Raw genomic sequence first — 13,678 nt, forward strand, 5'->3', positions numbered from 1 at the left:
CCGATAACCGGGGCCATGGGGGTCGCTGGGCCATGGGGCCGGGGTTAAGGGGTGTCCCTAGGGCCGGGTTGGGATGGGGGGCTCGCTCCCTATGCTTGTGTCCGTTCCCCCCCCTCCCATCGCCGCTGTTCCCCCTCCGGCGCCTCCTCGCCCGCAGATGGAAGCAATTAAGGGGCGATGGCGGCTCCGGCTCCGCCGCCCCACGGCGGCCCCACGGCCCCATAGCGGCCCCACAACCCCCGGCCCCATTGCCCCACATCTGCCCCCCCCCCCCAGCCCTACATCTGGCCGCCCCCCCAAGCCCCACAGCTCCGGATCAGTGCCCATGGAGCCGGGTCTGGGGGGCGCCCCCCCCCGTGACCAGCGGCCTCCGTGGGGCGGAACCGAGCCCGGCACCCCCCGGGACCCCCAAAACCCCCCAGTGCCCCCCCCGGTGCCCCCCGGGCGCTGCCGCCGCTCCGGTACCTCCCGCTCCGCTCCCGCGATGGCCACGCCCCCTCTGGCCACGCCCCCCGCAATCTCCGCCCCATCCCCAAACCGCGCCCCCCTCCCTCCACAGGCCACTCCCCTAAATCTGGCCACGCCCCCCGGATGCTAGCGGCGCCGCTGATTGGCTGCAGCTTCCCTCCTAAACGGGCTCGCGATCGTCATTGGAGGGCTGGCGCGCGCCGCTGCCGACCCCGCGCTTTTGCCGCCGCCGATTGATTCTGGCTCCTGTCATTCTAAAAAAGCTCCGCCCCCTCCCGCGCCAACCAGTCACCGGCCGCCGTGCGGCTCTCTGCGCTTCGATTGGCTCCGGCCGCCGTCAGGGAGGCACCGCCTCCTCCAATAGGAAGTCGCGGAAGCCCCGCCCACGGCTTTCCGCTTCGTCTTCCAATAGCAGCCGTGCGACCGCGCGCGCGCGGCTCCATTCCCTTTTCCTATTGGCTGCCTCCCACTGCCACTCACCGCAGCGCCGCGCTCCCATTGGCAGCGCCGCCGGCTGCGGGCGGGGCTTCCTCCGCGCCGTCCCAGCGTGCCCCGCGCGGTGTGTGGAGAGCGCGGCCTGTTCCCGCGTCGCCGCCGCCGCCGCCGCCATGTCCGAGTTCAGCGCCGCGGGGCCGCCGCCCGCAGCCGGCCCGCCCGGGGGGGCCCCGCCGCCCGCAGCCGCTTCCGCCGCGGGGCCGCCGCCTCCGGCCGCGGGGGGCAGCGGCCCGGGCCCCGGCGGCGCCGGGGGAGGAGGAGGCGGAGCAGGAGGCGGCGGAGGGGGGGGTGGGGGCGGCCCTCCCGCCGGTATCCGGAAGGACGCCTTCGCCGACGCGGTGCAGCGGGCCCGGCAGGTGAGGGGCCCGGCGGGGGGGGAGGCACCGGGAGGCGCCGGGGTCCCCCCCATGCCCCCGCCGCGGCGCCGCGGCCCCTCCCCCACCCTCCCGGTAAGGCCCCGCCCCCCCCCCTCCCCGGGGGGGGGGGGCGCGAGGGGTGATGCCACCCCCCCCCCGCGACCTCACGTGACCCCGGGGTGGGGGGGGGCGGCTGTTACCGGGGTGACACCCCCCACACACCCCCTTTATAGTGAGTGTTCAGGGAGGTCACCAGCCCCCCCGTCCCGGGTTATGGGGGGTCCTCATTGATGTGGGGCTGGGGGGGGAGTTTGGTGGTGACCCCCCCCTTCTCTGGGCCTCACAGAGGGGGTCCCCCTCATGATGTGGGGGGTTTGGGGGCTCCCCATTGATGTGGGGCTCATGGCGGGCATCTGGGGGCTCCCCATTGATGTGGGGCCCATGGGGGAGGGTCGGGGTTCCCCATTGATGTGGAGCTCATGGGGGGTGTTTGTGGGCTCTCCATTGATGTGGGGCTCGTGGTGGGGTTTAGGGGTGACCCTCATCTCCTATCGGTGCTATAGGAGGGGTTTGGGGTTCCCCCTTTTTATGAGTCTCAGAGGGGATTTCCTCTGATGTGGGGCCCATGGAGGTGGTTTGGGGGTGAGTCCCCTCCTGTGGGGCTTGAGGGAGCATTTTGGGGGGCTCCCCCCCGTATGTGAGGCTCACAGCAGTGATTGGGGGGGTCCTGCCCCAATGTGCGCCTGGATGCTGGGATTTGGAGGACTCCCCCTTGTTATGGGGCCCACACAGACCCCCCCTTTCTGTGAGGCTTATGGAGAGCTTTTGGGGGGGTTCCTCTATAACGGACACTTGGGGGGGGCTTCTTACAAGAGGAAAGACAATGGGGGGGGGGGGTTGGGTGCTGGGGTGGGCCTCTTTTGGGGGTGCCCTCCCGGCCCCAACCATTCCCTTTGCAGATAGCGGCCAAAATCGGGGGGGATGCGGCTACGACGGTGAACAACAGCACCCCCGACTTCAGTTTCGGGGGGCAGAAACGGCAGCTGGAGGATGGCGGTAAGGGGGGGCACCCCAAAAATGGGGGGAGCACACTGAAAATGGGGGGCACCCCAAGGGGGAAGGCACCCCAAAAATGGGGGGCGCACCCCAAAACCCCCCATCTTCCTTCTGGGGGGGGGTCACTGATGGTGTTTCCCCCACCCCAGACCAGCCCGAGAGCAAGAAGCTGGCGGCACAGGGGGACTGTGAGTACGGGGGGGTTAAGTGGGGTGGTATGGGGAGGCTATAGGGTTCCCCCCGGCCTCACTGGGGTTTGGTTCCGTCCGCAGCGCTCCCAGCCCCATTGGGACCCATCCACCCCCCACCCAGGTGAGACCAAAGATGGGTTATGGGGGGGGAGGGGGTTGGGGGGTCCGGTGGGGGGGTTTGGGGGTGTCTAACCCCGCTTTGCGTGTGCAGGTCGACGGTGACGGAAGAATATCGTGTCCCTGATGGCATGGTGGGACTCAGTGAGTTGGGGGGGCGCGAGGGGTGGGCGGGTGGGTCAGGGGGTTCTCCAATGACCCCCCCCAATGGTCTCTTGTCCCCCATTTACAGTCATTGGCCGTGGGGGGGAGCAGATCAACAAGATCCAGCAGGATTCGGGCTGCAAAGTACAGATCTCCCCAGGTGAGGGGGGGCAGGACCCCCACTTCCCCATGGGGGCTCCCAAAGAGACACACCCCCTTTTTCCTGCTTGGGGGGGTCCCACTGCTTCCAACCCCCCCATCCTCCATTGCCCCATTGCAGACAGTGGTGGGTTACCGGAGCGCAGCGTGTCCTTGACGGGCTCCCCCGAGGCTGTGCAGTGAGTAGGAGCCTGTGCTCCCCCCCAGAACATGCGTGTGCCCACCCAAACATGCGTGTGCCCCCCCAGAACATGCGTGTGCCCCATAAACATGTGTATGCCTAGCTAAAACATGCATGTGCCCCCCCAGAACATGCGTGTGCCTCTTCTGAACGTGCTTGTGCGCGCCTGAACATGCGTGTGCCCCCCATGAGCACGTGTAGCGCCTTAAAACATGCGTGTGGCTCCCAACAATATGTATGTGCCCCCTAAAAACATGCATCTGCCCCCCCAATGCGTATGTGCCTCCCCAGAACATGTGTGTGCCCCCCCAACACATGGATTGCCCCCAAAACTTGTATGTGTCTCCTAGCAACATGTATGTGTCAGTAAAAACACACGTGTGGTCTCCGTAATACGCATTTCCCCACCAAAACGTGTGTGTACCCTGCTAAAACATGCGTGTGCCCTTGCCTAACACACGTGGTCCCCAAAACACACGTGTGCCCCCAGAGTGATGTGAAAGCCCCCCCAAACCACCTGTGTGCCCCCCAAAGCACATGTATGTACCCCAGAAACACGTGTGTGCCCCCCAAAACACGCGTGTACCCCTCCAAAACACACGTGTACCCCCCCCCGTGACCTGTGCCACCCTGCACCGGCAGGAAGGCAAAGCTGATGCTGGATGACATCGTGTCGCGGGGCCGGGGGGGGCCGCCGGGGCAGTTCCATGACAACGCCAATGGGCAGAACGGGACAGTGCAGGAGATCATGATTCCCGCCGGGAAAGCCGGGCTGGTCATCGGCAAAGGCGGCGAGACCATCAAACAGCTCCAGGTACCGTGCTGGGGGGTGCGGGGGGGGGGGGGGTGCCCCCTCCCTTCTAAACCCCCCTCTTCTCCCTGCAGGAGCGAGCCGGGGTGAAGATGATCCTGATCCAAGACGGTTCCCAAAACACCAACGTGGACAAACCCCTGCGGATCATTGGGGACCCCTACAAAGTGCAGGTGGGCCCCCCCACACACTATAAAGACCCCCCCTCAGGACCCCTGTCCTGCACCCCTTGACCCCCCTGCTGTGCCCCATAGCAAGCCTGTGAGATGGTGATGGACATCCTCCGCGAGCGTGACCAGGGTGGCTTCGGCGACCGCAACGAGTACGGGTCCCGCATCGGCGGCGGCATCGACGTGAGTCCCTAGGGGGGGCCCCCCCCCGTGGTTTTTGGGGTGGGGGGGCTCCCCCCCGTAAGCCCAGCCCCACATTGAGCCCCCCTGGCCCCACTGCAGGTGCCGGTGCCGCGGCACTCAGTCGGCGTCGTCATCGGCCGCAGTGGGGAGATGATCAAGAAGATCCAGAACGATGCTGGGGTGCGGATACAGTTCAAGCAAGGTCAGAACGGCCCCTCCCCCCAACTTCAGCAGGGGCTTTTGGGGGGGGCCCTCATAGTCAACCCCTTCCCCCCCCATAAAGTTTAACACCCCCAATGTTTAATCCTCTTGCCCGCCCACTGATGTTTGACCCCCACCTGCTGTTTACCTGCACCACATGTTATTTAATCCCGTTCCCCCCCCCATGTTCAAACCCCCCATGGTTTTTAACCCCCCCCGCTGTTTAACCCCATTCGTACCCTTGATGTTTAACCCCCCATGTTCTTTAACTCTCTGTTAAGTCCCCCTATGTTGTTCAACCCCCCCTATTCTGTTTAACCTCATTCACCCACTTGATGCTCACCTCTCCCATGCTGTTTAACCCCCTTCACTCCATTGATGCCCCCCCCCGGTGCTGTTTAACCCTGCCTGTACTGTTTAACTCCTTTCAACCCCTTGATGTTCAACCCCCTCCCGGTGCTGTTTAACCCCATTCACCCCCATTGATGCCCCTCCCCTGGTGCGGTTTAACACCCCCCGTGCTGTTTAACCCCATTCACCCCCATTGATCCCCCCCCCCCCGGTGCGGTTTAACACCCCCCGGTGCTGTTTAACCCCATTCACCCCCATTGATGGCGCCCCCCCCCCCCGCTGCTCCCCCCCCCGCAGACGACGGGACGGGCCCGGAGAAGATCGCTCACATCATGGGCCCCCCCGAGCGCTGTGAGCACGCCGCCCGCATCATCAACGACCTCCTGCAGAGCCTGCGGGTAGGGGGGGGGCGGCCAGGGGCTCCCCGCCCCCCCGGCGGGGACCGCCCGCCCCTGACACCTCCCTTCCCCCCGCAGAGCGGCCCCCCGGGGCCCCCGGGGCCGGGGCTGCCCCCGGGGGGGCGGGGGCGCGGGAGGGGCCAGGGCACTTGGGGCCCCCCCGGGGGCGAGATGACCTTCTCCATCCCCACGCACAAGTGCGGGTTGGTCATCGGCAGAGGTAAGTGGGGGCCCCCCCCCCATTAACGTGCCAGCCCCCCCCCCATTAGAACACATCCAAACACCACCCCCCTCCCCCCCGTGTGCGTGTGCCCCCTGCCCCCGCAGGTGGGGAGAACGTCAAAGCCATCAACCAGCAGACGGGGGCCTTCGTGGAGATCTCGAGGCAGTTGCCCCCCAATGGGGACCCCAACTTTAAGCTCTTCATCATCCGTGGCTCCCCCCAGCAGATCGACCACGCCAAGCAGCTCATCGAGGAGAAGATCGAGGTCTGGGCGGGGGGGCAGCCCAAAAATACCGCCTTTGTACCCCCCCACCTCCATCATCACCCCCATGCGCTCACCCCGCTACCTTTCGCAGGGGCCGCTCTGCCCTGTGGGGCCAGGACCAGGCCCGGGGGGGCCACCGGGTCCCGCTGGCCCCATGGGGCCCTTCAACCCCGGACCCTTCAACCAGGGCCCCCCCGGAGCCCCCCCACAGTGAGTAGTGGGGGTTAATGGGGGGTTAAAGATGAGGGGGGTGCTGTATGTGCCCCTCCCATTTTGCACCCCACTCACCGCCTTTCTTCACAGCCCCGGAGGCCCCCCCCCGCACCAGTACCCCCCCCAGGGCTGGGGCAACACCTACCCCCAATGGCAGCCACCGGCCCCCCACGACCCCAGTGAGTATAGACCCCCCCCGGGGCTATTTTGAGGTGTGTCCCCCCCATCTCATCCCTTAGTTTTGGGGTGTCCCCCCATCTCACCCCCTCTTCCTGGGGTGTCCCTCCCCAATCTCACCCCCTGGTTTTGGGGTGTGTCCACCCCAGGTAAAGCAGCCGCAGACCCCAATGCCGCCTGGGCCGCCTATTACTCGCACTACTACCAACAGCCCCCGGGGCCGGTCCCGGGGCAGCCCCCGGCCCCCACCGCCCCCCCCGTGCAGGGGGAGCCCCCCCAGCCCCCCCCCACCGGCCAGTCCGACTACACCAAGGCCTGGGAGGAATACTACAAGAAAATAGGTGAGTGCCCCCCAAAACGGGGGGGGGGGGGGGGGGGGGGGGGCCAACATTAAGCCCCCCCCCATGGTCCCTGCTGCCACCCCCAACCCCCCCCCCAAAGGGCTGGTGGAAGGGGGGTCCCAGGCCCTCCTTAAGCTCTAGGGGGGGGAGCTTTGACCCCCTCTTTATGTGTGTGCCCCCCCCAGGCCAGCAGCCCCAGCAACCTGGGGCCCCCCCACAGCAGGATTACACAAAAGCCTGGGAGGAGTACTACAAGAAACAAGGTAAGGATTCCCCCCCCCCGCACCCCATACATGGGGGGGACCCCCCTCCACACCCTGTAAATGGGGGTGACCCCCCCCCACACTCCATAAATGGGGATTACCCCCCCACATACCCCATACATGGGGGTGCCTCCCCCGCTCACGCTGCCCCTGTTGCCCCCACAGCAGCGCAAGTGGCCACGGGGGGGGGTCCCGGCGCCCCCCCCGGCCCCCAGCCCGATTACAGCGCCGCATGGGCTGAGTACTACCGGCAGCAGGCAGCCTACTATGGGCAGACCCCGGGGGCCGCTGGGCCCGCGCCCCCCCCCACGCAGCAGGGACAGCAGGTACCGACCCCCCCGCACACCCCATGGGACCCCCCCAAACCCCATTGGGACCCCATGGGACCCCCACACACTGCCCCAAACCCCCCTGGGACCTGCCCTTGGGTCCCCCCAAAACCCAATAGGCCCCCAATTTCCCTTGGGACCCCCCCACTCCATCATCACCTAAACCCCATTGGGACCCCGTGGGAACCCCCCACACTGCCCCAAGCCCTCCCCAAACCCTCGGGCCTCCCCCAAGCCCCCATAGCGCCCCCCTTTCCCTTGGCCTTCCTGCTCCATCATCCCCCATCCTGGGGCCCTCCCCATCAATAGCCCCGGGTGAGGGGGGGGGTAAATGCTGCCTCCCCCTGACCCCCCCTTCTCTCTGCCCCCCCCAGGCTCAGTGAACCGAATGTGAAGCCCCCGTCTGTGATCCCCCCTTTTGTTTTCGAGGAGCAGTTGGGGCGAGCGGCGCCCCCCAAACCCCCCCCCCCAAAACCCACCCCATAGAGGGGGGGTCTCCCCTTTTCCGACCCCACTGGGGGGGGCGTCCCTGTCCCGTCCCCCCCCCAAATCCACCCTATTGGGGAGGGGATCCACCTTTCCTCCCCCAACCCAACTCATTGGGGGGGTCCCCCAAACCCACCCCATTGTGGGGGTTCCCCGTTTCCCTCCCCCCCTGCCGCTCACAGTGGCCCCGATCGCCCCCCAGCTCCCGGGGAGCCCCCGGCCCCCCCCGCTCGCGGTAAATGGAACATTCCTCAGAGCCGCCGGAGCCGGGGACCCCCCTCCCCCCCCCCCTCTCCCCCCCCAATGGTTGCTCCCAGCGCGGAGCCCGGATTCCACCTCCCGCCCCCCCCCTTCGGACGCTCGGTTTTTACTTTTTACCGCTTGTTTTTAACTTCACAAATAAACGAGAATGAAAAAACTACCCCGGTTCCCCCCCCCCCCGATGTTTTTTTTGGGGGGAAAAAGCTGGGTTTGGAGCTGGGGGTGGGGGGAAAAAAGGGGATTTTAGGGGTGGGGGGGTGGTAGGCCGCCGCTGTTGCTATGGTAACGGAGGGGGAGAGGAGGGACTTCCGGCGGCGTGAAGGGAACTTCCGGTCCTGCGCAGTGCCGCGGTGTGAGCCCGGTGGGGACTGAGGCGGCGGCGCGGTGCGGCCTTGGGGGCTTCATAGGGGTCTATGGGGGGTCTGTGGGGATCCATAGGGGTCTATGGGGGCTCCATAGGGGGCTATGGGGATCCATAGGGGGTATGGGGGCTCTAGAGGGGGCTATGGGGATCCATAGGGGTCTATGGGGGCTCCATAGGGGGCTATGGTGATCCATAGGGGGCTGTGGGGGCTCTATAGGGGTCTGTGGGAATCTTTATTGGTCTGTGGGGGCTTTATGGGTGTCCAGAGGGGGCCTAAGGGAGCTTTGTAGGGGTCCAGGGGGGTGGTTCCATAGGGGTCCAGAGGGGCCTATAGGGGCCGGGGGTTTCTATAATTGCCGCGGAGGGGTGGGCGTCTATAGGGCCGGGGGTTTCTATAGGACCGGGGTCTGTGTCTATAGGGCCCGGGGGGTCTGTAGGGCCGGGGGGCTCTGTCTATAGGGGCCGGGAGGGGTCTATGGGGCAGGGGGTGGTCTATAGGGCTGGGGGGCTCTATAGGGGCCGGGGGGGGGGGGGGGGGGGAGGTGTCTGTAGGGCCGGTCAGCACCTTCCCTCCTCCGCCACTCTCTAGGACCCCCCTGAGCCTCATCCAGAAGCACCGGCGAGCGCCCCCCCATCCCCGGCAGCCATGGCCGCGCTGGTGAGGAGGGGAGGGGGCGGGAAGCCACGGGGACCCAAAGCTTCCCCCCGGCCCCCCCACCCCCCCCCATCTCCCTGTCTCCCCCCAGGGCACCAGCAGCCAAATGGTGACAGAGTACGTGGTGCGGGTGCCCAAGTGAGTGTGGGGGTAGTTTGGGGGGGGGGGGGTTGGGGGGCCCGGGGGAGGTTCAGGGGTGCCAATGCTGAGTTCTGCCCCCCCCCCAGGAACACCCCCAAGAGGTACAACATCATGGCCTTCAATGCGGCCGACCGGGTCAACTTCAGCACCTGGCACCAGGTGAGGAGAGGAGGGATGGGGTGGGCATGGACAATGGGGGGATACAGGGAGAGGGGGCAATGGGATACGGGGGACACGGACGGGGGGCAGATGGGATCTGGGGCTGGGATCAGGGTCGGGGTCAGTGCTGTGACGCTGGCGGCGCTGCCCTAGGCGCGCATGGAGCGAGATCTCAGCAACAAGCGGATCTACCAGGACGAGGAGCTGCCCGAGAGCGGCGCCGGCAGCGAGTTCCACCGGCGGCTGCGGGAGGAGGCGCGGCGCAAGAAGTACGGGATCATCCTGCGGGAATTCCGCGCCGAGGACCAGCCCTGGCTGCTGCGCGTCAACGGCAAGGCCGGCAGGAAGTGAGGCTGGACCCGCGCAGGGTGGGATGGGGGGGGAAGGGATGGGGATGGGAAAGGGTTGGGGAGGGGATGGGGATGGGGTTGGGAAAGGGTTGGGGGGGGAAGGGATGGGGATGGGGTTGGGAAAGGGGTGGGGTGGGAAAGGAATGGGGTGGGAAAGGGTTGGAGGGGGAAAGGGACAGAGACAGGGATGGTGATGGGATGGATACAAGAGTGGGGGGAATGTGGAGGCAGGATGGGATGGAGGTGGACATGAAAACAGGGAGGGGGATAGGCTGGGGATAGGAGAGGGGCAGGATGGGCACAGGAAAGACATGGGGCGGACACGAGATGGACACGGGAAGGACACAGGATGGACACGGGATGGACATGCAGTGGACGCATGTTGCCCCCACAGGTACCGGGGGGTGAGGAAGGGCGGCGTCACCGAGAACGCCTCCTATTACATCTTCACCCAATGCCCCGATGGTGCCTTCGAGGCCTTCCCAGTGCAGCACTGGTTCAACTTCACCCCCCTGGCCAAACACCGCACCCTCACCGCTGAGGAGGCCGAGGAGGAATGGGAGAGGTGATGGGGTGGGGTGGGGGCACAGGGACATGGAGATGGGGACCCCCTCCAACCCCCCCTGGCCCCATTGTGCGTGTGTGTGTCCCAGCCCCATTGTGTCCCCCCCCAGGCGGAACAAGGTGCTGAACCACTTCAGCATCATGCAGCAGCGGCGCCTGCGGGACCAGGATGAGGAGGACGAGGACAAGGAGAAGGTGGCCAAGAAGAAAGGTGGGGAGCTGCGGATCCACGACCTGGAGGAGGACCTGGAGCTGAGCTCCGAGGACAGCGAGGGCAGCGAGGGCGAGGGTGAGCCCCGGGTGGGTCACGGGATGGGGATGGGGACAGGACCCCCCCAGACTCACCCCTTGTGCAGGGGAGAAGGCGCCGAGGCCCAAGAAGGCAGCGCCGGGGGGGAAGAGGAAGAAGAAGAAAAAGGGCTCCGAGGATGAAGCCTTCGAGGACAGCGACGATGGCGACTTCGAGGGGCAGGAGGTGGATTACATGTCTGACGAGTCCAGGTATGGGCCATGGTGGGGGGGTGCTCGTATGGAGGGGTCCCCATTGCTGCATCCCCCCCCTCACCCAGCCCCACTCTGCCCCAGCAGCTCCGTGGAGGAGGAGGTGGGGAAGGCGAAGGTGACCAAGGAAGAGGAAGGCCCCAAAGGTGGGGATGGGAATGGGGGGGGTGGGAATGGGACATCCCATTCTCCTGCAGGAGGGGGGCCCTGTCTGTGTGTCTGTGTCCCCACTGTGCCCCCCCCTCCCTGCAGGCATTGATGAGGCCAGTGAAAGCAGTGAGGACAGCGAGGAGGAGAAGGCGCCCGAGGAGAAGGAGGAGGAAGAGGAGGAGAAACCGGCCCCAACGCCACAGGAGAAGAAGAAGAAGAAGGGTGAGACACCCCCCCCGACCCCCCCGGGGGTGCTTTTTGGGCTGAAACCCGCCAGATTCAGCCCCTGGAACCATCCCACCCCCAAGACAGCAGCGATGAGTCCCAGACCTCGGAGGAGAGTGACATCGACAGTGAGACCTCGTCCGCGCTCTTCATGGCCGTGAGTGGGGCCCCCATCCCCGGGGGGGGTTCCCATGTCCAGGGGGGTCCCCTGACCCCCCCTGTGCCCCCACTCATAGAAGAAGAAGACCCCACCGAAGCGGGAGCGCCGTGGCTCAGCCACTAGCTCCCGCGGAAACAGCCGCCCCGGGACCCCCACCGAGCCCCCCCCCAGCACCGGCAGCACCCTGCGGGCAGCAGCCTCCAGGCTCGAGCAAGGTGAGGGGGGCAAAGGGCCCCATGGGTCCCTATGGGCTGGTGGGGGGCCAGCAGCTCTGACCCCCCCCAGGGGCTGTAAGGGGGGGGGGGGTGTGGTCGGAGGGAGTTGGGGTCCCCCATGACCCCCCTTTGCCCTCCCCCAGGGCGCCGCATCCCCCCGGAGCCGCCTGCTGCCAAGAGGCTGAAGCTGGAGCCAGGGCCGCAGCCGCCATCGGGGAAATCCACTCCCAGCAGCGGGTCAGTAATGGGGGGGGGCACCCATTGACACCCAGTAACACCCCGGAGACACCCAATAACACCCCTCAGCCAGCACCCAATAGCCAGGGCTGTGTTGGGGTGCATTGGGGCTGTGTTGGGATGCACTGGGGTACATTGGTGTCCCCACAGCACAGCGAGGTGCAGCTGACGGAGGAGACCGTGCTGTGCATTGGGGTGCATTGGGGCTGTGTTGGGGTACATTGGGGTACATTTGGGCTGTGTTGGGATTCATTTGGGCTGTATTGGGGTACATTGAGGTGCATTGGGGCTGTGTTGGGGTACATTGGGGTTCATTGGGGCTGTGTTGGGGTAGATTGGGGTGCATTTGGGCTGTATTGGTGTACATTGGGGTGCACTGATGTACTTTGGGATGCACTGGTGTCCCCATGGCGCAGGGAGGTGCAGCTGACGGAGGAGACCGTGCTGTGCATTGGGGTACATTGGGGTGCATTGATGTACATTGGGGTACGTTGGTGTCCCCACGGCGCAGGGAGGTGCAGCTGACGGAGGAGGCCGTGCGCCGGTACCTGACGCGGAAGCCCATGACCACCAAGGACCTGCTCAAGAAGTTCCAGACCAAGCGCACGGGGCTGAGCAGCGACGCCACCGTCAACGTCCTGGCGCAGATCCTGAAGCGCCTCAACCCCGAGCGCAAGGTCATCAGCGACAAGATGCACTTCTCCCTCAAGGAGTAGGGACCCCACCCCGGGGGGGGCTCGTTATGGGGGGGACCCCAATAAACGCTGGGAGGAGCCAGAGCCGTGTCCCAAGGGGGAAGGGGGCATTTGGAGGGGTCCATGGGGGTGTTTGGGGATGGAGGGGGGGAAGACACACCTGGTTCGAACAGCCCGCTCAGCCCCGCCCCCCACCTCCCATTGGATAACGGTGGTGACCAATCAGCACCGAGCGCAGGGCATGCTGGGAGATGTAGTCCCAGCCAAAGGGCACAAAACCACAAGTGTGGGGCTGGTGGCCCCTCCCCGCCCCAAATCCCCATGTGGGACACTATTGTGACCCCCAAATCCCACACAGACTCCCCCAGTCCTCCATGTGCCCCCCCGCCCAACACTCACCGGGCTCCCCAGCCCTTTAATGCCTTTAATACAATGGAGATCACAAAACACTTGGCGGGGGGGCCCCAATGGGGCTCAGGAGGCCGGAGGGGGGTTGGGGGTCACGGGGGGAGCCAGGGGGGGATCCTTCTGCACCAAGCAGGGCTCATCCTCGCCGCGGGGGGGGGGATGCACCAGGACCCGGTCCAGGAGCCCGAACTCCTGTGCCTCCACGGGGCTCAGGTACCGGTCCCGCTCCATGGCTGCCTCTGGGGGGGGGGCATAGGGGGGTTAAAATGGGGTTAAGGGGGGCTACGGGGGATCCGGGGGGGGACCCTCACCGATGACGCTTAGCGGCTGCCCCGTGTGCTTGGCGTAGATGCCGTTGATCTGGCGCTTGAGCTGCAGGATCTCCTCAGCCTGGATGGCGATGTCGGTGGCCTGGCCCTGGGGGGGGACACGTGCACAACATGGGGTGGGGGTCCTTCGTATCTATTACACCCCCCCCCCAAAGTGGATCCATCCCCCCTGTACATATTACCCCCCCCGCCAGGGGACAGTGTCAACCCCTATGGGGAGCTCTCACCCAATATCCCCCCCACAAGGCAGTTCCATTCCCAATGGGGGGGGGGGCGGGGCCTCCGTTCTTATACCCCCAAGCCCATTCCAATCCCCCTGGAGGCTACCCATACCCATTCCCCTCCATCCTCAATAGGGGTCTCCTCATACCCATTACCCCCCCTCCCCCCGAGACTGTTCCAGCTCCTATAGGAGGGCTCCCCATACCCGTTCTACCCCCCCCAAGGCAGTTCCATTCCTATGGTGGGGGGGGGTGCTCCATTCTTATAGCCCCAAGCCCATTCCAACCCCCCCTGGAGGCTCCCCATACCCATTACCACCCCCCCCAAGATGGTTCTATCTTTAATGGGGGTCCCCTCGTACCCGTTACCCCCCCATACCCGTTACCCCCTCCATACCCATTACCCTCCTCCCAGAGACTGTTCCACCCCCCTGTACCCATTTCCCACCCCCTCCACTGAGGGGG

General features: G+C 66.0%; 3 protein-coding genes across 5 annotated transcripts; 2 read left to right on the forward strand and 1 right to left on the reverse strand.

The window, feature by feature from the left end:
- Positions 1–1,027: 1,027 nt before the first annotated feature.
- KHSRP (KH-type splicing regulatory protein) lies at positions 1,028–7,565 on the forward strand. Its single transcript, XM_057433270.1, has 20 exons — positions 1,028–1,319; positions 2,279–2,375; positions 2,525–2,563; positions 2,648–2,687; positions 2,778–2,827; positions 2,916–2,987; positions 3,108–3,165; positions 3,810–3,981; positions 4,053–4,151; positions 4,233–4,331; positions 4,431–4,533; positions 5,181–5,281; positions 5,360–5,501; positions 5,609–5,769; positions 5,861–5,979; positions 6,073–6,161; positions 6,309–6,500; positions 6,686–6,763; positions 6,929–7,089; positions 7,467–7,565. The coding sequence occupies exons 1-20, from the start codon at positions 1,077–1,079 to the stop codon at positions 7,473–7,475; spliced, it is 2,124 nt and encodes a 707-aa protein (XP_057289253.1). The 5' UTR covers positions 1,028–1,076; the 3' UTR covers positions 7,476–7,565.
- Positions 7,566–8,844: 1,279 nt separating this feature from the next.
- On the forward strand, positions 8,845–12,282 carry GTF2F1 (general transcription factor IIF subunit 1). Of its 3 annotated transcripts, none has more exons than XM_057433271.1 (13): positions 8,845–8,861; positions 8,950–8,996; positions 9,086–9,158; positions 9,312–9,505; positions 9,903–10,073; positions 10,183–10,361; positions 10,429–10,573; positions 10,658–10,719; positions 10,826–10,945; positions 11,032–11,105; positions 11,185–11,323; positions 11,467–11,560; positions 12,072–12,282. In XM_057433271.1, the coding sequence occupies exons 1-13, from the start codon at positions 8,850–8,852 to the stop codon at positions 12,274–12,276; spliced, it is 1,515 nt and encodes a 504-aa protein (XP_057289254.1). In that variant the 5' UTR covers positions 8,845–8,849; the 3' UTR covers positions 12,277–12,282. The 3 variants fall into 3 exon arrangements, with proteins under 3 accessions (XP_057289254.1, XP_057289255.1, XP_057289256.1); XM_057433272.1 differs by having other exon boundaries at positions 10,661–10,719; XM_057433273.1 differs by lacking the exon at positions 9,903–10,073.
- Positions 12,283–12,729: 447 nt separating this feature from the next.
- On the reverse strand, positions 12,730–13,125 carry CLPP (caseinolytic mitochondrial matrix peptidase proteolytic subunit; the record flags this gene model as incomplete). The annotated part of the gene is made up of 2 exons (XM_057433269.1): positions 12,730–12,902; positions 12,975–13,125. Coding segments are annotated over 2 exons (324 nt in total), but the record flags the coding sequence as incomplete, so codon positions are not given.
- Positions 13,126–13,678: the final 553 nt, after the last annotated feature.

Source organism: Pezoporus wallicus, unplaced genomic scaffold (assembly GCF_028554395.1).
Source record: "Pezoporus wallicus isolate ANWC-B61680 ecotype Strahan unplaced genomic scaffold, APGP_CSIRO_Pwel_v1 contig_14687, whole genome shotgun sequence".
NCBI lineage: Eukaryota > Metazoa > Chordata > Aves > Psittaciformes > Psittacidae > Pezoporus > Pezoporus wallicus.